This window comes from Prunus persica, chromosome G5, assembly GCF_000346465.2.
Source record: "Prunus persica cultivar Lovell chromosome G5, Prunus_persica_NCBIv2, whole genome shotgun sequence".
Lineage (NCBI taxonomy): Eukaryota > Viridiplantae > Streptophyta > Magnoliopsida > Rosales > Rosaceae > Prunus > Prunus persica.
Window position 1 is genome coordinate 16,937,130 of NC_034013.1, and position 23,348 is coordinate 16,960,477.

The 23,348-nt window shown below is 38.0% G+C and overlaps 5 protein-coding genes, 1 long non-coding RNA gene and 1 pseudogene across 9 annotated transcripts in view; 1 reads left to right on the forward strand and 6 right to left on the reverse strand.

The window, feature by feature from the left end:
• Window positions 1-5,780, reverse strand: part of LOC18777505 — an 8,702-nt pseudogene extending 2,922 nt beyond the window's left edge. Inside the window, exons 1-5 of the transcript XR_002271661.1 lie at window positions 5,224-5,780; window positions 3,779-3,955; window positions 1,980-2,071; window positions 1,734-1,796; window positions 841-1,089 (exon numbers count right to left, since the gene is read on the reverse strand). The product of XR_002271661.1 is annotated as a eukaryotic translation initiation factor 2 subunit 3 (transcript). The remainder of the gene's footprint in view (window positions 1-840; window positions 1,090-1,733; window positions 1,797-1,979; window positions 2,072-3,778; window positions 3,956-5,223) is intronic.
• On the reverse strand, window positions 5,803-6,908 carry LOC109949153. 2 transcript variants are annotated; one of them, XR_002271662.1, is made up of 3 exons: window positions 6,841-6,908; window positions 6,642-6,734; window positions 5,803-6,549 (listed from the first exon to the last, which is right to left on the reverse strand). It is a non-coding gene; the product is annotated as an uncharacterized LOC109949153 (long non-coding RNA). The 2 variants fall into 2 exon arrangements; XR_002271663.1 differs by having other exon boundaries at window positions 5,803-6,098; window positions 6,841-6,907.
• Window positions 8,919-10,015, reverse strand: LOC18776293 (mavicyanin). Its single transcript, XM_007211003.2, has 2 exons — window positions 9,647-10,015; window positions 8,919-9,421 (listed from the first exon to the last, which is right to left on the reverse strand). Exons 1-2 carry the CDS (start codon window positions 9,828-9,830, stop codon window positions 9,096-9,098), a joined length of 510 nt encoding a protein of 169 aa, XP_007211065.1. The 5' UTR covers window positions 9,831-10,015; the 3' UTR covers window positions 8,919-9,095.
• LOC18777873 (piriformospora indica-insensitive protein 2) lies at window positions 10,651-12,881 on the reverse strand. The gene is made up of 2 exons (XM_007208820.2): window positions 12,010-12,881; window positions 10,651-11,900 (listed from the first exon to the last, which is right to left on the reverse strand). Exons 1-2 carry the CDS (start codon window positions 12,412-12,414, stop codon window positions 10,683-10,685), a joined length of 1,623 nt encoding a protein of 540 aa, XP_007208882.2. The 5' UTR covers window positions 12,415-12,881; the 3' UTR covers window positions 10,651-10,682.
• On the forward strand, window positions 14,522-19,015 carry LOC18775758. The gene is made up of 7 exons (XM_007208718.2): window positions 14,522-14,904; window positions 15,224-15,446; window positions 15,675-15,798; window positions 15,923-16,260; window positions 16,575-17,547; window positions 18,003-18,181; window positions 18,439-19,015. The coding sequence occupies exons 1-7, from the start codon at window positions 14,819-14,821 to the stop codon at window positions 18,532-18,534; spliced, it is 2,019 nt and encodes a 672-aa protein (XP_007208780.2). The 5' UTR covers window positions 14,522-14,818; the 3' UTR covers window positions 18,535-19,015.
• On the reverse strand, window positions 18,814-20,255 carry LOC18775651 (peptidyl-prolyl cis-trans isomerase CYP26-2, chloroplastic). Of its 2 annotated transcripts, none has more exons than XM_007210163.2 (2): window positions 19,115-20,255; window positions 18,814-19,012 (listed from the first exon to the last, which is right to left on the reverse strand). In XM_007210163.2, the coding sequence occupies exons 1-2, from the start codon at window positions 19,999-20,001 to the stop codon at window positions 18,910-18,912; spliced, it is 990 nt and encodes a 329-aa protein (XP_007210225.1). In that variant the 5' UTR covers window positions 20,002-20,255; the 3' UTR covers window positions 18,814-18,909. The 2 variants fall into 2 exon arrangements, with proteins under 2 accessions (XP_007210225.1, XP_020419671.1); XM_020564082.1 differs by having other exon boundaries at window positions 18,818-19,023; window positions 19,115-20,204.
• LOC18777048 (single-stranded DNA-binding protein, mitochondrial) lies at window positions 20,429-22,370 on the reverse strand. Its single transcript, XM_007210471.2, has 4 exons — window positions 21,995-22,370; window positions 21,665-21,891; window positions 20,829-20,929; window positions 20,429-20,680 (listed from the first exon to the last, which is right to left on the reverse strand). The coding sequence occupies exons 1-4, from the start codon at window positions 22,280-22,282 to the stop codon at window positions 20,601-20,603; spliced, it is 696 nt and encodes a 231-aa protein (XP_007210533.1). The 5' UTR covers window positions 22,283-22,370; the 3' UTR covers window positions 20,429-20,600.

Below are 23,348 nucleotides of genomic sequence, written 5' to 3' on the forward strand. Positions count from 1 at the left end.
TCTTGGCACACAAGCCATCAAAGGTAATAGCAAAAAATAAAAGAATAAATCGAATTCACTCTTTTTTTCTCTGGTCTTAAATAATACAATTAATTTGGTTTTTATTGAATTTAATTAGGGATGCAAGAATGGAAAGTTTGTTTGAGGTGATCTAAGAAGGGATCTTATGGACTACTACATATAAATAAGATCTGATGGACTACTCTTATCTAAGTAAGATCTAGCTATGCATATGCTTGAATTTTATGACTTAATTTGTTGCTTGGATGTTATTTTAAACTTGGTTGGATTTTAATTCCTATGGAATGAATTGTGCTTCGGTGCTAGCTTAATTGTAATAAGTTTGTATGCTTAGGTTGTGGTGTGTTTCCTGGATGTTATATATCATGAGACATAGAGCTTGAATTCATAAAGTGAAGGTTGTGGTTTTCTAAGCAATCCTACACCATCGATCGTGGCAGCCCTCTCTCTATCTCTCTCACTCTTCTTCTACTTTGTTACATGGAATGGAGGCAGCCCAGCAGCCCTCTCTAACCAACGTAATGCAGAAGTATGTTGAAACATCAAAATTACCATAATAATAAATACTACTCTTCAATCAAATCGAACTCTTTGAACATTTTGAATGGTATCCTATATTGCCAAGAACATCCCTACAAAGATTTTTATCTAACGTTGCAGATATGCCTCCCTTAACCAACTCCATGCAGCCAAGAATTGCACATTACACTGCCTAGCCCAAGTACTGAGCAAAAAAAAAACAAAGTACGCAAGAATTAACATTACAAATTTATCAAGAGGAAAATAAGAAGAGATAGAAATCAAAGCAAAGGGCGGTACCTTTCGGGGTCAGGAGGCACGAGTTCACCATGGGCAGGAGAGAAGAGATCGCGACATCGCGACATCGCTTGAGGGATTTGAGACAGCTTTTTCAGCGACTGTGGCTCCACTGGCTCCATCTCTAAGGTAGGCCCAGGTATCGTCTTCTATATTCTGGCGATGCTGTCTGGGTTTTAAGGCCAGTCGCTTCTCACTCTGAGCCCTAGTTGGAGGGGGAAGCGATGAGAGAGAGACGAGAAAGTGCCCTGACTATTTTAGGAAACGGCGAATTTCTAATTTAGTAGGGTTTAGTTTTTTTTAATTAAAAAAATTTAACTAATAAAAAATATAGAAAATATTATCTCCTTAAAAAAGAACTAATATAATTTTAACGATGCGGTTATTCACATCAGCTGCCATGTAAGATGATATTAAAATGTGGTAGATTTATGTGGTAAACATAGCATCACCGTTTGGTAATTTACATATTTCTTCCTCCCTTTCAGAAAAAAAAAAAACATATTTCTTCCAACAATATGAACTAGTGCTGAAATTAGAATTTCTCTAAAAATCCTTGGATTTATTATGCTTCAATATGTTTTGTGGCATCCGATTTAGTTGCAAGTCATCTGCCCTAGTTACCTACTAGCAAAAGGTGCCAAGCGATGCTGCGGGTTTTAAAATTGCGTGAAATGTGTATAAAGTGAAGAAAATAGGCAGGGAACATCTCAACTACCCAATTGCCAAAACACTCAAAGGGTTTACCAACATGTTCAAATATTGTAATCATCTAAACCTATCATTACAACACCAAATTAACACCAACCAATTGTCAATTGATGCCATTAGCTAATTCCTATGCTCTATTCACAAAACTTAAAACAATTAATTGAAATTTCAGCAAAGAAACTCACCCCTTAGTTAACAGAACTGAAAACACCAACCAAACCACTCTATCCAAAGCAACGAAAGACCACCTGCAAAATATCAAAAGAAAACATGGTTTTAAAAAAAAGAAGAAAAAGGAAGAAAAGTCGGAGAAGAAATTAGCTTGAGTATTTCATGCATGCACAATCTTTTCATTAAACCAAAAAATTAGCTTGAGCAAAATCTGTACAGAAAGAAACCACAGGGAAAATGTATGTAATTGAGTTCCTTACCTCTCCACAACATTAAATATAAATCTTTGCTTGTCAAAGAATAGCAACACTGAAGGAGATGTATCCTGCGTAACCATTCCAGTCCCTAGCAACTGCAAAGAGTAGAAGCATGGCCAAATTATTAGCCCATGAAAAGGAAACAAACAATAGAACCAAACTCTGCATTCTGAAATTAGGATATACAAACTTTCTTAGTTTTCAATAAGTCTCCATTCAACGCAAAAATCAGCAAAAATCTGCTTGGTAAATCAAACCCACAAACAAAAAAATTATGAATTTTAACTTTTCTGAATTCTTTCTCGTCATCACTAATGTCCACAAACAAAATTCCAATTTAGAAGTCAGATTTTCAAATCCCACATATTTCCTAAACCAGTCTTCTTCAAGTCAACTATGTTAAAACATTGCAATCAGTTCCTAGAATCACACTCCCAAATTTTCTTTCCCCTACCAAAACAAAAATTATCAAATTCAAATCCCGTGTCCCATAAACCAGTATAAGAACGAATTTGAATTGAAACCCTGTAGTAAAAGAACAAACATATCTTTAAACAGAGCTACCCAAATAGCAGCATATCCTGCTTACCAAAACAGAGCTATCCTAAACCCTGTAACAAAAGAACCAGCATTTCCAAATACCGATTTTCAGGGTTTACCAACTAATTTTTAATAACCAAACAGAAAAACCTACCAAAAGCAATCATATAGTATTTTAATAACTAAATTGTTTAACCTGATTTCATCAAAATAATAACACAATCAAATCAATTTCAGTATTTGGATAATTTTTTTTTATGAATTAGCACATCATTCACACATAATTCGTGGAATCTGATTAACCAATTTGTGCATTTGCTTAAATTGGATTGAAGTTTTCTTGTCGATCAACAATCACTCATTTACCAACATAGATGCCGAGAAATTGTCTTCTTGTTGATCAACCTCATGTATTAAAAATCAATTCCTTGTTTGAAGCCCAAAAGTTTTTAATTTAAAATAAAATATGACAAAAGTCTCAAAACAATCCAAATCTAAAGCAAAATCATCAACCAGTTCAATCAAAAGCAACAATTAAAGGCTGAGATAGCCAGAATACCTCAGTTTTAATGATTCAAAACGAAAAACATAGAAAATAAACTCTGCAAGCAACAAAATCCCAAAAAGACGATGACTAAACAAATTATACTAATATAATCAATAACAATTTTCCATTTTTTCCTGTAAAGTAAAAAATGGAGAATTTCAAAAACTCATCTCAAAGTCCTCATTCACAATCTCGATCCTTAATTAATCAGAAAAATTTACTAATATGGTATGAAAGTTAAAAAATGAAGAAGAAAAAATACCCAGGAATCCAATAAAAGTAGCAAATCAATTGAAGTATTATAAAGTGATTCTTTAGTTCTAACCTTTGTAAGCATATTATTTGATTAAAAGAGTTTTCATGTTTTGTTGTCTCAGTAATTAAGAGAGAGAGTGATTTTTCAGTTCTAAGTATTGTTATTACTCTACCTATCATCACAACAACAAATTAACAACCCATTACAGCAGCAAAATCATTACAAATTGTCGAAATTGGCATGCTTACTTTCCCACGACAACTATATTAACTACAACAGATCATCACAGCAGTAGAATCAATTTGGGCAAGGAATCAAAGGATTCAACAACATGCTCAGAAACCCATGAGCAAGCCATTAATTCGTTAAACATTACTACATTAGACACTGACAAATAATCAAAATGGGTACAAAATTTATTAATTAGAAAAAATAAAATATAAACGGGAGGGAACAAACCTCATTAATGGCAAGCACTTGCCACAATATTAAGTCTAATGCAAAAGTCACCGATGAAGATTTGGGATCACAAAGGCTGAGCTGAACGATTATGCCCAGAGCTTCATTCCGTAAATCTTGGGGAGCTCATAAAATCCTGTAGGGAGCTTCCTCCAAACAACCTGGTACTGGTGGAAACTGCAACACAAAAAGACACCTTAATTGCAGCTCAAACATGTAAATGCAATTTCATATCTATTCATAAACTTCCAAATCTTAAACCAAATTGACCTGATAGTTTCGGCCCACTGAATCACACTGTTTTTTTTTCAAATCACAAAAAAAAAAGATCCTATACTCGTCCTGTCATACTTTAATTTGACAGTTTCGTATAATATAAAACTTCTAAAAAGAATTTGCAATGTTAGCAAAGCCAGCAGATGATTTTATTCTACAGAACATAAATAAAGAATTGATACAAAAGCATTCTAGATCTGTCCGCAGCTAGAAACAATAAAGATATACACCAAAGCAAATAGCATATGCTAGAAACAATGGAAATGCATTATATATTTGAACAAAGCAACTGACCCTAAGGAGGTTTTTCTAGACAATCTAGACTCCCCTAGGTTACTGCTCAGGGATTTACAAAACATTCACAATGTTGGTCAATGCTGAGACTTTGCAAGTCATTAACGAACAGAATTGGACCTTCTCAAATTATTTAAACCATAAGGCGAGCCAGTTTTACTGTCTGATAGGCTAAAGCCTTTACTCTGACAACGGTCCCAAATGACCTCAACCATGTTGTGTGCTGTTGTTATACCCAGGTATGTTTTGCATTTAGTATTTTCATCAAACCAATGTCTTTTTTTCTCTCTTTAATCAATCTAAATGGTCTGTGACTACAATTTTCTTTTAAAGAGATAAAAATCATCCATCTCATACATAACTTAAGTCAATTTATAAATAAAACTTTCCCTCTGTCAGATTAGTTTCCTTTTGTTTATCTTAAATTACACTCTGTTTGTTCTTGAAGAAAAGCCCTTTTAAACAATTAACTTGTCCACTATAAACCTAAAGAAAATTAAACCCATTTTCACATGGTGCCGTTATTCCTATGCTCTATTAACAGAAAGATCAAATTCATGCAAGCAAATTGAACACTTTGCTAAAGCAAAACAGAAATTAACCAACATTAAGAAAAGAAAAGAAAAACAAATCCCAACTGACAAAGAGCCAGCCAAAAAAAATCTCCCATTCTTATCTCCCAACAATCCCAACTGAATCTAAAATATGGTTCTGGTTGTATCAACAACTCCAACCAGATAATAAAGGTAGTTTTCAAACTTAGAAAGAGAGAGAATTAAAATTCGGAAATCAAACACCCAAATTGAGAAACCCTAACAAACAATGATTTGACGGGAAATTTAAAAACCAACCCACTGAGAACTATGCAGACTTACCTTGTCCGAGAATTAGAGAAGACGACTATGATCTCTGAGGCCTCTCTCTTTCGTACCTCTCTTCGGTGAACGCGGCTTTCTTTCTGGTTTGAGAAGCGAACACGGGATTGAGAGCTGAAGGGGCTTTAGTTCTGAAAAATCGTATACGATCATCAAAATCGGAGTCGCTAACACCCATTTTGAGTTGCCTCGTCCTTAGAGTCAAGCTGGATCTTCATTCTACGATAAATCTGCCTGCTGATTGTTCAAGTGGGCTGCGGGCGAAGGGAATAAACCCCGAGCGGGATCAGAGGGCACCTCCCCCCTCAAAAAGGAGGGGGAACTCTGAGCCCACGCAGGATACATGACCGACACTGAGCACTGCAGCAGCGAGCGGGTTAGCCAAGCAGCAGCTTCTTACGGGACGAGAACCGAACTGAGAAAGAGGTCTATGTAGCTGTTCATCAGGGCAAAAATGCCATTATACTGAACATAACTAAGAGAGCAACCAGTCAAGCAGGGGCACAAACGTCATTTCACTATTCCTAAGCTACAGTCTATGAACAGTCTAGGAACAGTGACTCCGGGATCAGTTTTAAATCGTATACGATCATCAAAATCGGAGTCGCTAACACCCATTTTGAGTTGCCTCGTCCTTAGAGTCAAGCTGGATCTTCATTCTACGATAAATCTGCCTGCTGATTGTTCAAGTGGGCTGCGGGCGAAGGGAATAAACCCCGAGCAGGATCAGAGGGCACCTCCCCCCCAAAAAGGAGGGGGAACTCTGAGCCCACGCAGGATACATGACCGACACTGAGCACTGCAGCAGCGAGCGGGTTAGCCAAGCAGCAGCTTCTTACGGGACGAGAACCGAACTGAGAAAGAGGGCTATGTAGCTGTTCATCAGGGCAAAAATGCCATTATACTGAACATAACTAAGAGAGCAACCAGTCAAGCAGGGGCACAAACGTCATTTCACTATTCCTAAGCTACAGTCTATGAACAGTCTAGGAACAGTGTCTCCGGGATCAGTTTTAGTATATATATAATTTTGTAAATCAAAATTGATATTTTTGATCATGAATTGTGGATGAGTCAAAATTGATACTGTTGCATACATTGGTAACCTTGTCAAATTGACAGAGATAAAGAACAACCGAGGAAAAGAGCCCATTTGAATTCAAAAAATCAGGCCTTTCTTCATTCGGTAAATTCTGCTTTTTTTTCTGTTTTCCTTACAAAATATCTTATGTATTCATTTACTCAAAGTCATGGTATTTGCTAGTGGATCTGAAATTGCTTGTTAAAAAATGGCCATCTCTTTCCTTGGTGCTGGTGGTATATAAACTGCAAGTATGCAATTAATCCAGGGTCTAAAGGCTCAAAGCTCAAAGTCAAGGCATTTGCTAATGGATCTGAGAATTAGAGAATTTGGTTACCTGGGATGTAGACATGTACCGCGTAGTTCACTTCCACGTGAGGAAAGTTCCCAACTCTGCTGGGCTGAGCTTTTGGTGAGAAGTCCAGAAATCCTTCACAGTTCAAACATCAAACACTTAGTCGACAGCAGGATCGAAAGTTCAAAACCATTCCAAACCAAGGCAAAAAGAGAGAAAATTGATTGGAATTAGTAGTTACCAAAGGAATTGGGGCTGCTGAGCAGTAACAGAGGAGAGCTTGATTCTTCGGAGCTGTTGAGCTCTGGTGGTGGCAGTGGAATTATATATAAAAGTATATTCAAAGCGTACATGTCTATTCAAAGCGTATAGGGAAGGAAATTATACACACACAAAAAGTATATTCAAAGCGTATAGCCGTGCGGCTATACTAATTAAATATATATTTTTATTTAAACAGTATTGCCGTACGGCTATACTCCTTAAATATATTTTTTAATTGAAATAGTATCGCCGCTTTGCTATACTCTTTCAATATATTTTTTTTATCTAAATAGTACAGCCGAGCGGCTATATGCAATTGGATTTTTTTTATTTAAATCATAAAGCCGCGCGGCTATACTCGAGAGTAACATTTTTTATTTAAATTGTATAGCCGTGCGGCCGAACCGCTCAGATATATTTTTATTTTACTAGTATAGCCGAACGGCTATACTCTACGCATCCCTTACACCGTTGTTGGGGAAGAAGATGGAATGAGCAGAAGGCATTTTTCGTACTCGTCCTTGGTCTCCGCCATCACCGAGTCTTTGGTGAAGTTGAAATCTAAGTCCGTGTAAAACAAATTAAAATAACATTACCCAAGTTAAGTGGCAAGCTTAATTAGAAAAAAAAGCTCTTTTGATACAAAGGATATTGCAGGAGGTTTTTGAGAGAGAGAGAGAGAGAGAGAGAGAGACGACAGTAGGTTTTCTTTAAAGTCAGGAAAAGAAAATCTATATAAAAAAAATAGGGCCCGCCTAGCCGCCGCCTAGGCCGATTTTTCGAAAAAGACTATCTATTAGGTCAGGGCAAGGCATAGAAGTGTTAAAGAATGAGTTTCTGTTGATCTCCAAAGTCCAACACAACAATCTTGTAAAGCTCATGGGTTGCTGCATTACAGATGATGAGAAGTTGATGCGAAACAAAAGCTTGGATATGATATTATTGGGTTAGTTTCACTGACCCTTTATGTTTGGCTGCAATATTTTCTCATTGTTACCTATCTTTCTTCAATATCCTTGATAATGTCTGAGCTCTTCCTATCATAGTATGCCCAACTCAGGGGAACTATTGATTTCATTTCTAATGGCAATGAGAGGAGCAGTGCTTGATTGGGCTAAACGCTTCAACATTATTCAAGGTGTTGCTAGAGGACTTGTTTATCTCCACCATGATTCCTGTTTGAAGGTGTTGGATGAGAAGATGAGCCCAAAATTTTCAGATTTTGGATTCGCACGTATCTTTCAAGGGAGACAGAATCTAGCAAACACTCAATCAGAAGGTTGTGGGAACTCTGTAAGAATCATTTCTTTCCTATTATCAGAATTGTTATTTCCCAACTAAAATTGTGTAATATGCTTTTTAGCATGTTATTTTAGGAATAATAATAAGTCAGTGGATAATGAATTTCCTGTGCAGTGTGCGGCTATATGTCCCTGGAGTATGCCTGCCATGGGCGGGGTATTTTCTGAAAAATCTCATGTATATAGCTTCGGGGTCTTGCTATTGAAGATTATTGGTGACAGAAAAAATACCAGCTTCTCCTATATTTACCTTCCAAAGCTCAGTCTATCCTCTACCACAGTATGACAATATTTGCTCCGCAAATGAAGCTACCATAACACTGCTTAAAGGACGATAAGCGATACACCGATATGCAAGTGAAAATCCTTTTCTACTGGACCCGTTGGGATAGTGAAGGTTTTCCTTTCATGGGGAAGCTTTGTTAAAATGCGCCAAAAACACATTATAAGACTGGTGTTAGTATAACATCCCGTTAATGTCCTGATCCAATGCCATACTATTATATATTAGAAACATATGTTTTGTATATGTTCAAATATCTTATATCATATTGATATTGATATTGAAAAACCAGTTCATATTGATATTGAATCAAAATTGTAAATAAAGATTCAATGGGTAGAGCCACAAACAGTTTTCTGCTTTATGGTTTGTACTAAGATGGATGCAAATAATTTGTTCAAGAGTTAAAACCAATCTGTACCCAAAAAAAGAAGATAAAATAATAACAATAATAATAATTCAATAGAGAAATATCATACTTCAAACAAATATAATTTCCTAATCTCAATCAGTTCCAGTCCTACACTCCTTTTAATCTCAACTGACCCAATTAATGGAAACAAACTAAAAGAAAAAACCTAATTAAGAATCAGGGGTATGGGAAAAAATAGCAAAGGAAAATATAGTAACCATCACTAATCACTGCATTCAGAAGAAAAGGACCCCCACAAATGACATAATGCAGGACATGAGAGTTGCAGAAGAGATGGTAGCCATTGCAACTGCAGCATCATTCTTCTGCTCGTTCTGGTCAGCAGATTGAGGTGGGCTTGCTGGTTCCAACACTTTGATGATCATCTTCTGGCCTCTCTCGCAGTGCCCAGAAACCCCACTAATGAAATAGAACAAACCAGGCCGGTCTAATGTGAACACAGTCACACCATGGTTGGAGAAGAAGATGGGATGAGCAGAATGGCATTTTTCGTACTCGTCCTTGGTCACCACCAGCACCGAGTCTTTGGTGTAGTTGAAATCTAAGTCCATGAAAAACAAAGCAAAACAATATTACTCAAGTTAAGTGGCAAGCTTAATTAGAAAAAAGCGCTATTGCACTAGAGAGGCTTCGAATTCAGGACCTCGGGTGCAAGGGTAATTGTTCTCAACCACTTGAGTTACAAACCCCTTACAAAAGTAATTCGGACGTAGGGTTTAGGTGCTTAATTAAAGAGTGTGCATGTAGATATAGATGGAGTACTTACGGAGAGTGTCATCGACCTTGAACCTGTTATCTGATGCCCATTGGTTATACATTTGTTGGTCATTCTTTGATTTGGGGACCTCCCACCCATTCTTGCCTCCAACTTCAAATTTCGTGCAAGTTACAAACAAGACTTGGAAGGTAGAAAGAAGAAAAAAGAAGAGAACTACTTTGGAGGGTTCCATGAAGTAGAATTTGGATTGTGTAGGGAGCTCTCTGCTTGGTTGATCTCTAGCGCTAGGAAGAAGAAAGTGATAGTGTTTGATGAGGAAGTGAGGGCATTGGGTTGGACTTAAAAAGAGGGGAGGCACTGCAGTTGAATTAGTTTGTTACTTAAGGTTAAAAAACAAACTGAGGATTGTTAGGAGTAAAAAGTGGAGGTGGTGGGCTTGTTGAAGGTAGCCGTTGAGCAAGGCCTATCTTTGACTTGGTACAACTGTTTTTCAAATGACAGCTGAGGATGAGGCTGTTGAGTGAAACTAGCTGAGATGCTGAGAGGACAGTCAGGAAAATGTTTCTTACCGTGTGGTAAAAGTAACTCAAAATCATAAACTTTCTGTGTTGAGCAGCAGCCTGTTAATTATAATTTGCAAAAAGTCAGATGGTTAAAAAATGTGGCCTCTGTTCTCTGAATGACTGGGTGGTGAAGCAGAATTGGGTACAGTTAGATTCCAAGTACTAAGTTATATCACATGGTAAACTGAAACTGAAACTTTCCTCATCAAGTACTGAACGACTGCTGAGCTCTTTGACTAAATGCCGGCCATTCTTTTACTTAGCTTAAGATTGCAATATTATAGGTTGATTGATTTTTAACAAACTTTGAATTGAGCCTTCGTTCTTGTTTTTTTAAAAGTACTTTTCACTCTAGCAATTTTCAGATTCAGGGTAGAAGTGACTAGTGAAAAGGGCTGTTCTTTTGGCTCCCAGTTTTTAGTTCTTGTTGTTGACAGTAAATGAAAACTTACAAAGGATAATCTATAAAGAGGAAAAATGGTGTTGGAAACAGTTATTAATTTCATCTATGAGGCTACATTTCAAAGAAAAAGAATAAACAACATCCCTTGGACAATAATAACCCACAGAATCCCATCAAGATTACAACTTGAAAATCCCAAGGATGCCACAAATTGGATACTGTGATCCCAATTTGCTTCACTGAACTTGGCATTTGAAAGAACATTACCAGAAATAGTGGTTTCTTGCTTACATGATTTTACCCCATAAGGAACATGGCCTGTTGAATTTACTTCAGCCCTGTAACAAAGTTTTGGGTTGTTCCAAGCTCCAAAGCGCCTCCCCATCCTCCTATAAAAGGATTCTGAGAATTCAAGTTCTCCAGTGAAATTGTTGCCATAAAGGTAAAGAGCACCAATGCAAGGCAGAGCTGCCAGCCTTGGAGATACTCTTCCTGAGAGATTGTTGCTGTTAAGTCCTAAAAATCTAAGCCTTTTCATTTCTGCCATGGACTTGTGAATGTTCCCTGTCAAGCATGTGTTTGAAAGGTCCAAAATTTCCAAGCTTTGTAGATTTTGCCACTCAATGCTCTTCAAGCCGCCCCCCATTGGGTTGTTGGATATCACCATTTCTTTTACGGAAACCAGTTCTTCAAGTGACTGAGCTAACCCACCAGATATTTTGTTACTGCCAAGGTCTAAAAGTGTGAGATTTTTTAGCCTTCCAATCTCTCTAGGCAACTTCCCCTCCAACATATTGTTGCTTAAGTCCAGCTTTAGAAGTGAAGTCAAACTTCCAAAAGTAAAAGGCAATGAACCAGACAGTTTATTTCTGCTTGCATCCAATATTAAGAGCTTACTCAACCCTCCAAAGCTTTCTGGAATCTTACCTGAAAATTGGTTTCCTGCAAGGACAAGCCGCCTCAAGTTGACCAAAGTGCCTATTTCCTCAGGCAAGTTGCCTCCTAATCCATTTTCTAGCAGAACTAGAGATTGCAGGTTTCTGAGGTATCCAAAAGTGTTTGGAACTGTTCCAATGAGACCGGGGTTTGATCGAAACTCCAAGGATTCTAAGCTGTTTGCAAGCTTTTCCCAGTTCGAAGTGGAAATTGTTATAGGGTTTTGGCTTGGTGAGAGGAAGCAACTGAAAAATGAGAGGACCTTCAAGTGCTTGAGGTTGAACAGGTGATGAGAAAACTCAGCAATATTTGTGGTGCACCGAAGAGAGTTGTCGTAGAGCGGCCCGATGTTTATAACACTAACATACCAGAAGTCATTGTAGAGATCACAATAGACTCCCTGCGCATGATCATTAAAACATTTCTGAGTTTCACAAATAATGCAGATTGAAAATTGTGGAAATTCAAGCGCTGATGACAATTACAACTGATCATTGGGATATTAATACCTGAATTGGGGTCCAGCCACAAGGGTCAGGATAAAGATCTGAGCCGTTCCACCAGCTGCCCACAAAGGCTTGAACAGCAGAGTAAAGAGCTTGTTGCTCTGCTTTGTGCATGGGTGCTTCCGATGATGAAGGGTCTGCTGCTTGCACTAAAACCAGAACAAACATGGTGCAGCAGCAGCAGTGCAAGAAGAATAGCACATAAATATATTGAGTTGCAATAGTGGAGAAGTTCTTCATTGCCAATAGAAACAAAGAATATATGGCCTGGCTCTGCTCTGGCTGGCTGGTAACTAACTTGTCTGAAAAAAAAACTGGTACACAAAAGAAAGAGAAGCAAAATAGAAATGAAGAATCCTGAACAGTGAAAACCCAGACTATAAAAGGAAAAGAGAAGTAAATGCTCATAATAAATTGAAGTAGATGTGAAAAGAGAAAGGCAGCCTTGGCAGAACAACCATTAACGATATCTATCTAAACAAAATTATGGTGTGAAAGATGCACGAGTTAGATTAAAAGTGGTGGCAGTTGGGGGTTAGCTAGCTAATTATGGCTAATGCAAAGGCACAATGCACAAGAGAGTAGCTAGGAGCGGCTGCAAGCAAGTCAGTAAGTAAGATAATTATGGCATTAGGCTGTTGGTATAGTAGGGTGAAGACACTTCAAAAGTTGTTTACAGAAAAAGTAAAGAGGAAGATATTGGAGAGAGAGAGAGAGAGAGAGAGAGAGAGAGAGAGAGAAGTGAGCATGATAAAGAAGAAGGTCATCGAGTAGCCAGCTTGGGAGTTTGTGTCGGAATGGGATTAAAACATTGATTATGAATTTATGGCAGAAATTTCAGCAACTTGGTTTGCACAGCAGAGACTGATTAGAGCTTAGCTTGACAGAAGTAGATAGATGAAGGCTTTTTGTAGCTAGCCAGGGGACCGATTTATGAGACACGCATTTGAATTGAATGATGGAGAAATTTGAAGTGCATTTTTTATTAAGTTAAGTGAATCATATGTACTTTACCATAACATATCATCTCTGATCACATACAGTCTTATTGCTAGGATAGCTGGCTGGTGCCCACTGCCCAGAAAGAAAACAAAAAGATGAGAGTGAAAGCAAATTGCAATGCAGGAAAGAACCACTTTTATTATATTTGGACCACCCTTGACAAGAAAAGGCTATATATATTATATATAATTATATGTAGTGCAGTGTAAAATGTAGTCCACCATCTATATGTGTAAGAGAGCTGCAGAGTGCAGGCCTACTGATTCTGTACATTTTGTTTTAGTTTAGCATGTCATCTCCACTCTAACGAAGGTGATGGGCCTCTTGAATCTCTCGTGGCCCAAATATCCATCATTAGTTTGGATCAAATCTTTATATTGTGTATATAAGGTATGGGCCTACGTCGTCAACCTTGAGGCCCAAATATCATTACTCTTGAGCAGAATTCTATAGTGAGATAAGACCCTTAAATGATGCCCTATTTTTTAACTGTTTGATCAAATTAGTTAGTTTAATTCAATGATTAATTAAGAGATATGACCTCATCTAAGACTTTATATAAGGCTCTCACTATAGAATGACTCTAGTCTTGAGATCTCTCAATTTGCATGGAGCAAACTTTACATTCTGGCTAAAGGTAGCTCCACATACCCAAAAAAAACTTACTTGTAAACATAATAACACGTGAAAAAGTTATCTCCTATATCATTATATTATTAAATGAGAATAGTAAAAAGTGCTATCTGCGTTGCATTTTAACTTCTGTCTTTTTATATATCTATTTTCGTTTTCTATAAAATTCTACTACCTTCAATTATGAAGAAGAACAATATAAATCTTTGGACTTCATATTTGCCTTTTCTTTTTTTTTGCTGTAGTTTTTTTTTTTAAATTTCAAGGTGATATGGAATTAAAAATGTATTACAAATTTTTTTTTTCGACAAAGTGATATTCTAACTACTTAATACAAAGGGACGAGTTCCATAGAAAAAAAAACATGAGAACGAGTATCGAACTTGGAATTGGCATACTGTCTTAGCAAACTGACCCAACCAAATAGGATATGAATATTAAAGAAATATCATTGAGTTGAAATATTTGGGTTTCACTAATTCTTTTACCTTTAATTTGGATAAGAGAAAACAACTCGGAATTTAACTAAAGGTTGGACATTTAAGAGAGAAAGCAATTCAGAATTTAGCTAAAAATCGGGAATTTAAGAGAAAAATTAATAATTCCCTTGTTTTGCAACTTAAGTGCGGAATTTACTAAATAACGCTCGGAAAAAATTGTGAAAATTTGGGCATCAAATTCTCAAGTTTAATTTCCACTAAAATAATCGTCATTTCACAATTTTCATAGTGTCATTTATAAAATTTGACATATATAAATCTAAATAATGAAATCTTCAATTGCCAAAAATTTAAATAATAAAAATTTATAATTTTATGTAATTTTCAATACTTTCGTCCAAAAGGAAGGATACCTTGTTATGTAACGCGCCATAAAGAATATCAAGGAGCTGGAGCTGTAGAAACAAGTGAAATCTATTAATCACCCTCACTGCGAAACGCCGTCGTGGCCCGCCCTAGAATTAGAACCCGATTTCAAGCAAAAGAGAAAGGAGGAGGAAACAATTTTGTGTTAGCTTGAGAGATTCACATTCACCAGCAACAGCAAGCACGTACAATATATACGCTACCACACAGCTTTTATATCTTAATTAGGTCATTAGCTCTGAACTTCCCGAAGCTATTCTCATATTCCAATATTCCAATTTCTTCTGGAAAACGAAGAAGAAAGAAAACTAATGTCGAAAGATTCTGAGAAGAGGTTCCATTCCATCATGGACAAGCTCTTTTTCGCCCCCAAATCTGCGCCAAGCTCCACTTCCGGGTTCGTAAATTTTGTTTTTCTTCAAATTTTCGTCCTAATTTTCTTTCTCGTTTTCCGTCAATGAAGATATCGATTTCTATGCTTGCTTATAAGAGTTTGATTGGAGAAGTTTCATCTCTCAGCATAATTAGGATTGTGCTATTGAAATGGCATGGTCGCTAGCTATCGTTCAATGCCAGATTATATCATATTAATGCATTTTATTAAATAAAATTACCATAAACCGTTTGACTGTTCTTGTGTAGGATTTATGGAAATTGTGTTTGTAATTGTTAGCTAAACCATAGAATGCTCATTGTTTTTTTCTTTTTCCTAACAGTTCATCGAGTGCACAAACATCAAGAGGCAAAAAGCGAGCAAATCCATCTTCTGCATTAGCATTGGTGGAACCAAAATCGAGAAGTGATAGAGTGGAGGCCGCGCAGCATTTGTCAGTTCCCCCTGCACCGGCTCATGCTCCACTCTGTAGGCCATGGGACCGTGGGGATCTTATGAGGAGGGTAGCTACATTCAAGTCTATGACTTGGTTTGCCAAGCCTAAGGTTAGAATTCTATCATACATCAGAACGGGTTTTGTATGGTTAGTGTTTACTTGTTTGTTAGCTAACTAAAATAGCTCCGAATATGGTCTTGAAATAAGCTCTGGTTTTGCCTTTGCTGTGTTGTTGTGTTTAAAAGAGAAACTAGGGTATGGTGAAACAACGTCGTTGGTTAACGAGTCATTTACAATGAAGCCATTACATAATACAGATTTCTCCAATGTTGAACAGGTGGTCAGTGCTATAAATTGTGCCAGAAGAGGTTGGATCAATGTAGATACGGATATAATAGCATGTGAATCATGCGGGGCACGTCTCTTCTTTTCTACTCCATCGTCTTGGAATCAGCAGCAAGGCATGTTATTCTTCTCTTTATGCTAAATCTTCCACCAATTAATCAATTGCTGTAAATTAAGAAGCAAATATTTGTTATTAACTTATATTCATCCTAAATTACAGCTATTTCCTGTGTTTTTCAGTTGAGAAGGCAGCCTTGGTATTTAGTTTAAAGCTGGACAATGGACATAAAATACTTTGTCCATGGATTGACAATACTTGTGATGAAATACTGGCAGAGTTTCCACCTACCCCGCCTCCGGTTTTAGTTGATAAATTTAGAGAACGCTGCTCTGCTCTTTTACAACTTTCAGTTCTTCCTGTGATTTCTTCTTCAGCCATTCAGTACATGAAGAGCCCTCAGCTCGAGCAATTTCTTGGACAGTCTTCTATGTTTTATGGCAATGGGTCTGGCGACATTGCTAGAACAGAACATTCTGACAATGAAGGCAGTGCAGATTCTGCTAAGTTGTATTATCAGGTTTGCACCTGTTTAATTTGCACTTCTACCACCCAACCGTTTTGCATGTCGTGTTGGCAAAAGTTTTATAATTGATCTTCGGTTTGCCTGTTGTTGCTGATATTATTTGTGTTGAGATATCTGAGTCCTTTTCCTTCATTTTTGATTGCTAAATGTTGCTTTCTTCATTGTATGTACTTGTGCATCACTCTTTCATATCTTCTCAATCTGATTCTTAACACTTTCGGAATCTTTTATTTTTTCAGAAATCTTAATAGTTTCTAGCGTTCTTGCTTTCTTCATGTAGACTAATCATGTTTGAATCGTTTTTGCAGGCACAAAAGCTCATAAGCTTATGCGGCTGGGAACCTCGTTCACTACCTTATGTTGTTGATTCTGAGAACAGACTAAATCATTCGGTCATGAAGGCAAATATCTCAAGTTCATCTTATTCAGCTACTAATGGACAAAATCCAAGCATCAATGTGCACTCTACTAGTAGTGATGAACTTGTGGAGGTAGAGAGAAATGCCAGCACTTCTAGTTCTATACAGTCTGAACCCAATTCTGTTGTCTTAGATTGCAAGCTTTGTGGAGCCAGTGTAGGATTATGGGCTTTCTCAACAGTTCCACGGCCTCTGGAATTTTTCAGATTAGTTGGGTATGCAGAAGTACATTCTGAAAGTCATCCTGGAACCCCTGATTCAAGCACTAAAAATCATCTTGACAATAGGGTAGATACTGTAGGTGCTGGCTCAGATGGTGCAACATTGTCGAAGGAGAGGTTCTCAAATTTAAATTTGACAATTGCTGGGGGTCCTCCACCAACAAAACAGAACTTCAAAGCAACAATTTCTTTACCTGTTATTGGCCGGAATTTAAGGGCCCGGTTTTCATATGATTCTGAGTTTAGAGATTGTATGTCTGTTAGCCAAGAAGTTATGCAATCTGATTCTCAGATGGATAAGGGGGACAAACACTACCGAGAAAATGCAGGAAATGTCGGATTGGAGAATTCAGAAGTCAGGGACCCTAGAACAGCCTCTGACGCCAATATCACATATGAAAATGGTGAAACGGACAAAAATGACTCGCTGGTGATGGTTTCTAGCGAAGGAAAATTGTTACAATCAGGAATCGTTGTGGATGGCAGCAAAAAACAAGATTCTCCAAGTGTTCCATCTAACTTGGAAGACAATGCAGATGTTAACAGCTCCATAACTGATGCCCAACCCACCTCAAACTGCGAGGGTAGTGAAAACAGAGTGCAAATTCCCATAAACAATGAACTTGTGGCCTGCAGTAGTGGTAAGCAATGTGTATTCCATGGGCACTACTATTATTATTATATTTTCCTTATAGAATGCATAGATACACTAGTCTCCTTGCTTGTTTCGTAAACACTAAAATTATATATCTTTTGCTTCTATAATTTTGTGCCCAACTCCACCTTTTCTAGTTTCATGCTTGTTTTACTTTATTTATTGATGCAGTTAATTGCCACATAGACATGTTCCGTAAATGCACCAATAGGTCTGTTTCATGCTAATGTTCCTAATTATCTGTTTTGACTATTATTTGGTCCTATAATTGGTACCTGCAACTATAATCACTGACAGATTGGTCAAAGTTTTGTAATCAAGAACATTGTCAGCAGCCTGTATTTCATATGCATGACATGACGTCTCTTTGCTCCCTTGTCAAGGCATTTCCCGTATGGTATCAAAATAGATTTCAATAATTTGCTTTGTCTATTCTTGCAGGGAAGGACCTAACGCATGTATTGCCTGGTTGCACGATGGAGTTTGATCCTATCAGGCAGCATAGATATTTCTGCCCCTGGATTGTATCAGCAGGTAATGGGGCACCTGGATGGAAACAAACACTATCTGCTTTACAACGACAGGAAGGGGGTTCTCCTTCGTCTAAATCCATAATTAAGGTATTCTTGAGTCCTACTTCCCCTTTTGTGCCTACATGTTGACTGAGATTATCCCTTCCCAGCCTATGTTTTGGAACTCATCAGTATCCCTTCTTTGCCCAACATGGGAATTGGCAGTTTGCAATATTACACACACACACAGAGACATGTCTGAATGCATGTAGTCCGTCTGTGTTTTTATATGTAAATTTGGGTTTGTTTATTGTCGAATTGTTTTCTGAGTAGTATCATCATTTGGCGTTTGATCATTTGTACAGGTCGATGACCCTGTCACTTCAATCAGAAATCTTTTCACGTCTCCTTCTCCAAAAAGAATGAAGCCAACTGTTTTAACTCGAAACACTAAACAGTAGCCGACTGATTTTTTGCTGCCCGTAAAATGGTATCCAAGGAGGTCCAGGATTGGTTGTGATATGAGGTTAGGTTGTAGCATTCCCCATTCGAATGTCCCTCTCTCATGGCATCAAATCCCATTTGAAAGCTTTAGAAGTGTTGTACTATATTACAAGATTAGAGTGTAACATTCCTTTATTGCCCAACTTAAAAACTGCTAACATTCTCCTTATCAGCTGGGCAACTTGCGGTTTAAATAAACATAGTTATCAAATTTTTTTAGGAATAGAAATTGATTAAGACTTCTACAAAGACTTGATGTATTGCATTGAAGTGTTTCTCTTCTTACAAAACTGGAAAGACGAACCAAAAAGAAAAATTTGCCGAGTAGTATGTTACTTCATCAAGCCACAGTTTGTGATAACCACCTTTGTGTAAGGGCGGTTGAATCCTCTTTCGGCCACAACAGCTCTCTTATCTCCTATCAGCTTGGCCACCCTGCCGACGACCTGCTTTGTTAGTGCCTAAATATCATCACAAAGGTGAAGCCTTGAAGGCTATATGAGGAGGATGGTTTAGGTTTTATATAGAAGGGTTTACCTGAAATAAGGTGAACTGGTATTCTCTTGGACTGTCTTCACCTCACCAATCTTCTCCACCACCTCCTTACCTTCCAGGACTGTTCCAACCACCAATGTTGAAGCATCAAGCTCAGGCGAATCCTTGGTGGTGATCACAAACTCTGTTCCATTCGGGGCCGTGCCAACCTCCTCTTGATCAATCTCCAACTTCCCTTTTCGGGCAACCAACTTCATCTTGGGGGGTGGTCTCGAAGGATCTCTCACAACAATGCCCACAGTTCCAGCCTTGTTCTTGATCCCTGCACACTTTTCATTCAGTCTCTCCCACTCATCCGTCAGATTGTCAACTTCCAAATTGGTTCCTGTCTTCTTTGCGAGCTCAGCATCTACACCAAAAGATCTCACGCCTCCATGTTGAACGTAGTTGGGCATAATCTTAACAAACTCTTTCCTTCTGTAGCTAGTCCCAGCAGCTCCACTCACAAGACTGCCAAATCTCGCAGCTCCAACAGGGGCATCGTCTTCGTGTAGCCCAATTATTATGCGACCAACAGGCTCTCCATCAATGGATATATCGAGAAATGCACGCTTTGTTGGGCTTCTGTCAGTGCATGTAGCAGCAGTAGCATTTGAAGTTTGTGCTTCTTGTTCAGTTCTGTTTGTGTCGTCGTCTATAAGGTTCTCGGCTTGTGCTTTGGACGGTAACAAAGCCTCTAAACTCTGCGAGGCCAGAAGGGCAAGTATAAGAGAATTGCTTCCAATTGTGAGCTCTCTACGTGAGAATTTGCAGCATTGTTTGATGGAAGGGAAGGATAAGCGAGTGGGTACAACTTGGAGTTGTGGAATGGGTGATGGTGGTGTTGGAGGAGGAGCGGAGGATTGCAAGAATTTTGGGCTTTGTAACATCTCTCTTGTCAAGGAGAGAGTATTTTATTTTTTTTGCTAGGTCTGTCTTCTTCAGAGCATCATGGCTGAATCGTATAAAATTCATGGCCAAAAGCATTACTTCATATATACTCTGTATTCACTCCTTTTAGGTGTGGAGATTTTGTGGATAAGAAAGATCCAAAGCTTATCCAAATGCCTTGGAACATATGATTTTTGTGGTACCTAAAAACCACACTATCAATCTGGACAACCAGAGTCAATCCAATCAGCTTCTTTTGTGATTTGCTTAATCACTGTTAATAATCAAGTGCATATTGTAATACTAAGCTTTTATGTTAATCACGTTTTTAAACATACTCTTAAAGCAATTGCTGGAAGTCAAATTAGACTATGAAAATTGTCGAACAACGTCATAACTATATAAATCCTTTACGTACGGGAAAAATGAGCAAGAAATAAAAAGAAGACCAATATTAATCTGCAAACGCTACAACAATAGCAGCATAATAGCACCATGATCTTCCTTCCCCTTGGTCTCAAGCGGAATAGAGAATTAATTACAAAGTAAAAAATCTTTCAGTCAATAAAATCTCTGTCACAACTAAAAACAAAGTTTTTCAGTAGTAGCCAACACTTTTCAGCCCCCATTTCGGCGGTTGTTCAGCACCATCACCTTTACCCAAAAACACAAGGCGACCTGCAAATTACAGGAAACATGATGAAAATTACAAATTATATATCTTTTGATAGCAAAAAGAAAAAAAGAACACAAACATACAAACAGGAAGAGATAACATAATAGGTTGAGCTTATCCTACGCAATTTTAAATTGACAGAGTACATACCATTTCTACGAACAGCAATCTCTCTAACACGTCGAACAAGCCCACTTATCGGGTCAGTGAATATTTTGGTCTCCAAATTACCTTCCAAGTATAAACGTGAACTGCAACATATCAAATTTCAATATGTTACTGCCAATTGCAGAACTGGTTATAATCTCCAATCAACAGAATAAAAAGATAAATCAAACTTGTGCACTCATGGAAGGAAGGAGGCCATGATCAAGATAAGAACTAAGCAGCAGTGGACATTAAGGTATGACAAATTACTGCAATCTAAAACTAGAGACTAGCTTTGGAAGCACAAACCAGAATGGTTTACAAAATTGCGACATCAAACCACAAGCCCGCAAAGCAATTGGTAAAATCATTACTCAACAAATATCCAATTTCTATTACTTACTTTCCTTCATAAGGATCAAAGTTACTGCAATCTCAAACAACTCCTTCTTCCATTAAGTTTACATCCTCCAAACACCCTCCTTTCCATCTAGATGTACAAGGTGTTACAATTTTGACTGTGATCACATCTCCATTGAATTTTCCTTACAACAAAGGCTCCATTTTAATTCGATCACCAAAAATTCCACAAAACCCTCACAATTTCTGCTTAAAACTACACTGTTGACAAATTTGCTAGTCCCAATTATCCAAAAGGCACGACAAAATCTTCCAAATCACATTATCAAAATTTACATGCATTTGTACGAAAAAGAGTCATCCGATGAGTTTTGTGCCTTTTGAAGAGTAAACATAACATATATACCACCATAAACAATCACAAAGCACAGTAATTTGAAGCATGATATTTAAGCTGTGAAGAGAAAACTTCTTCTCACCCAGGCAAAGCATTCTTCATGGCGATCATGCCAAGATTATCTGGATAAATGCAAACGCGGTGCCACTGAATGGCACAGCGATTTGCGTACTCCGACGGGTCCTCGTTATTGAACGGCCTCCGGTTGTTCCGAATGCCGCCGGTCCCAACAGAAAACATGGTGACCGTGGCCCCGCTCTTCAGCTTCTTCTGCAACGGACTCTGCCCCACCAGCCCCACCAGTATCGCCTGAACCCACGCGCAGACTCACACAATCAAAACCCTAAACCCCAATTTCTGAGACACTGAAATATTTGAAAGGACCAAACGAAATGGTGCGAGTGAAATGTACCTTGTAAATGCCTACGTCGAGGCCGTTCTCGAGCGGGCGATCGTTGAAAAAGTTTTTCCGATTGGAGTCCTCTGGTGGCGGCTGTGGTGGGGGGACGTTGTCTTGGGGCGAGTTGGGCTCCGAGTTGAGAGGGTTGGACTCGTCTGAGTCAGAGCTGTCGCTAGAGGAGGAGGAGAGGTCGGTGGTCGTGGTGGTGCAGAAGCGCATAGAGAGTACATTCATAGGATTTGAGTGCAGAGAGCGACAGAGTCTCCTGGAAAGCGTAGCCAGGGAGGAGGAGGTAGACATTTTCAGAGTGGTAAATGGCTATGGTGCTCAATTTCTCTCTGGATTTTTGAGGGTTTTTGGTTGGGTAGCTTAAACCCTTTGGGGACTTGGGCGTTGGAAAAAAACTGGTCTGGGTCGACCCGAAAAAACTGGCCTTAATTTAGATTCAAGCCCAAACAAATTCTTAAAATGGTACCTCGTTTTTGTACCCAAAGAAAAGAAAATGGGCCTGGTTTCGGTAAGATGCAGATGGGTAATTTTCAAACTCAAAAGCTGTTTTTTGTTGTTGCCATAATTAGAAGGGGATGAGAGTTTTCCTACAAATAAACTATCAAGGTGCAATGAGAGTTTGAAACTGAGAACGTTAGTATGTAAATCAAGACATTTTTCACTCAATTGGACTCCGTTGGACAAAACTTTTGTCCAATAACAATATTTGACATAATGTTGAACTGTATAATAATGTGCAGTGGTTTTAGTGCTCTTTGGCATAATTTAGACACACTTGAGAGAACAAATAATAAATTAGAGAAGGATTACAAAATCAATCATTTTCTAGGTTTTTAACAATAAGCCGATTTTAGCATGATAATTTCTCAGATTTCCACACTTACCTCCTTCTCCTTGTGAAGGACGTTATATATATATATATATATATATATATACAGTCCCCTTCTATTGAGGGACGCCCTTTAGGGTACCCTACAATTTTTTTCCCAATGATCCAAACCATCTATTTTTTAGGTCTTCATTCATAGATCATCCTAACAAAAAATTAGACAAATCGGAAACCGTTTCGACATCCAATTGTGTCTTATAAAATCAATGAACACGGTACTTCAAGAAAATGCTAAAATTTCAATAACTTAATTGAGTGGTCAAATGATATCGGATTCAAGTGATTTTTTGTAGGGATGATTTTTGAATGAGTATCTACAAAATAGACAGTTTGGATTAGTGAAATACAATCCGGAGTGAGGCCACAAGGGGTGTCCCTCAAATAAGCTTATTTGAGGGATCTCTCAATGGAAGCTCTCTGATATATATATATGCTTAATTTAATTTTTGTGGAATTTCTCATGACATA

Excerpts from the sequence above, each read along its gene's own strand:
- LOC18775758 (XM_007208718.2), top strand. The coding sequence starts at position 14,819 with ATGTCGAAAGATTCTGAGAAGAGGTTCCATTCCATCATGGACAAGCTC. Across the intron at positions 14,905-15,223 it reads GCGCCAAGCTCCACTTCCGG|TTCATCGAGTGCACAAACAT; the intron begins GTTCGTAAATTT and ends TTTTCCTAACAG. Across the intron at positions 15,447-15,674 it reads CTTGGTTTGCCAAGCCTAAG|GTGGTCAGTGCTATAAATTG; the intron begins GTTAGAATTCTA and ends AATGTTGAACAG.
- LOC18777873 (XM_007208820.2), bottom strand. The coding sequence starts at position 12,414 with ATGAGCATTTACTTCTCTTTTCCTTTTATAGTCTGGGTTTTCACTGTT. Across the intron at positions 11,901-12,009 it reads GTGGCTGGACCCCAATTCAG|GGAGTCTATTGTGATCTCTA; the intron begins GTATTAATATCC and ends GATCATGCGCAG.
- LOC18777048 (XM_007210471.2), bottom strand. The coding sequence starts at position 22,282 with ATGTCTACCTCCTCCTCCCTGGCTACGCTTTCCAGGAGACTCTGTCGC. Across the intron at positions 21,892-21,994 it reads TCGACGTAGGCATTTACAAG|GCGATACTGGTGGGGCTGGT; the intron begins GTACATTTCACT and ends GCGTGGGTTCAG. Across the intron at positions 20,681-20,828 it reads GATTGCTGTTCGTAGAAATG|GTCGCCTTGTGTTTTTGGGT; the intron begins GTATGTACTCTG and ends TGTAATTTGCAG.
- LOC18775651 (XM_007210163.2), bottom strand. The coding sequence starts at position 20,001 with ATGTTACAAAGCCCAAAATTCTTGCAATCCTCCGCTCCTCCTCCAACA. Across the intron at positions 19,013-19,114 it reads ACCAGTTCACCTTATTTCAG|GGTGGCCAAGCTGATAGGAG; the intron begins GTAAACCCTTCT and ends GGTCGTCGGCAG.
- LOC18776293 (XM_007211003.2), bottom strand. The coding sequence starts at position 9,830 with ATGGAACCCTCCAAAGTAGTTCTCTTCTTTTTTCTTCTTTCTACCTTC. Across the intron at positions 9,422-9,646 it reads CAAGGTCGATGACACTCTCC|ATTTCAACTACACCAAAGAC; the intron begins GTAAGTACTCCA and ends TCATGGACTTAG.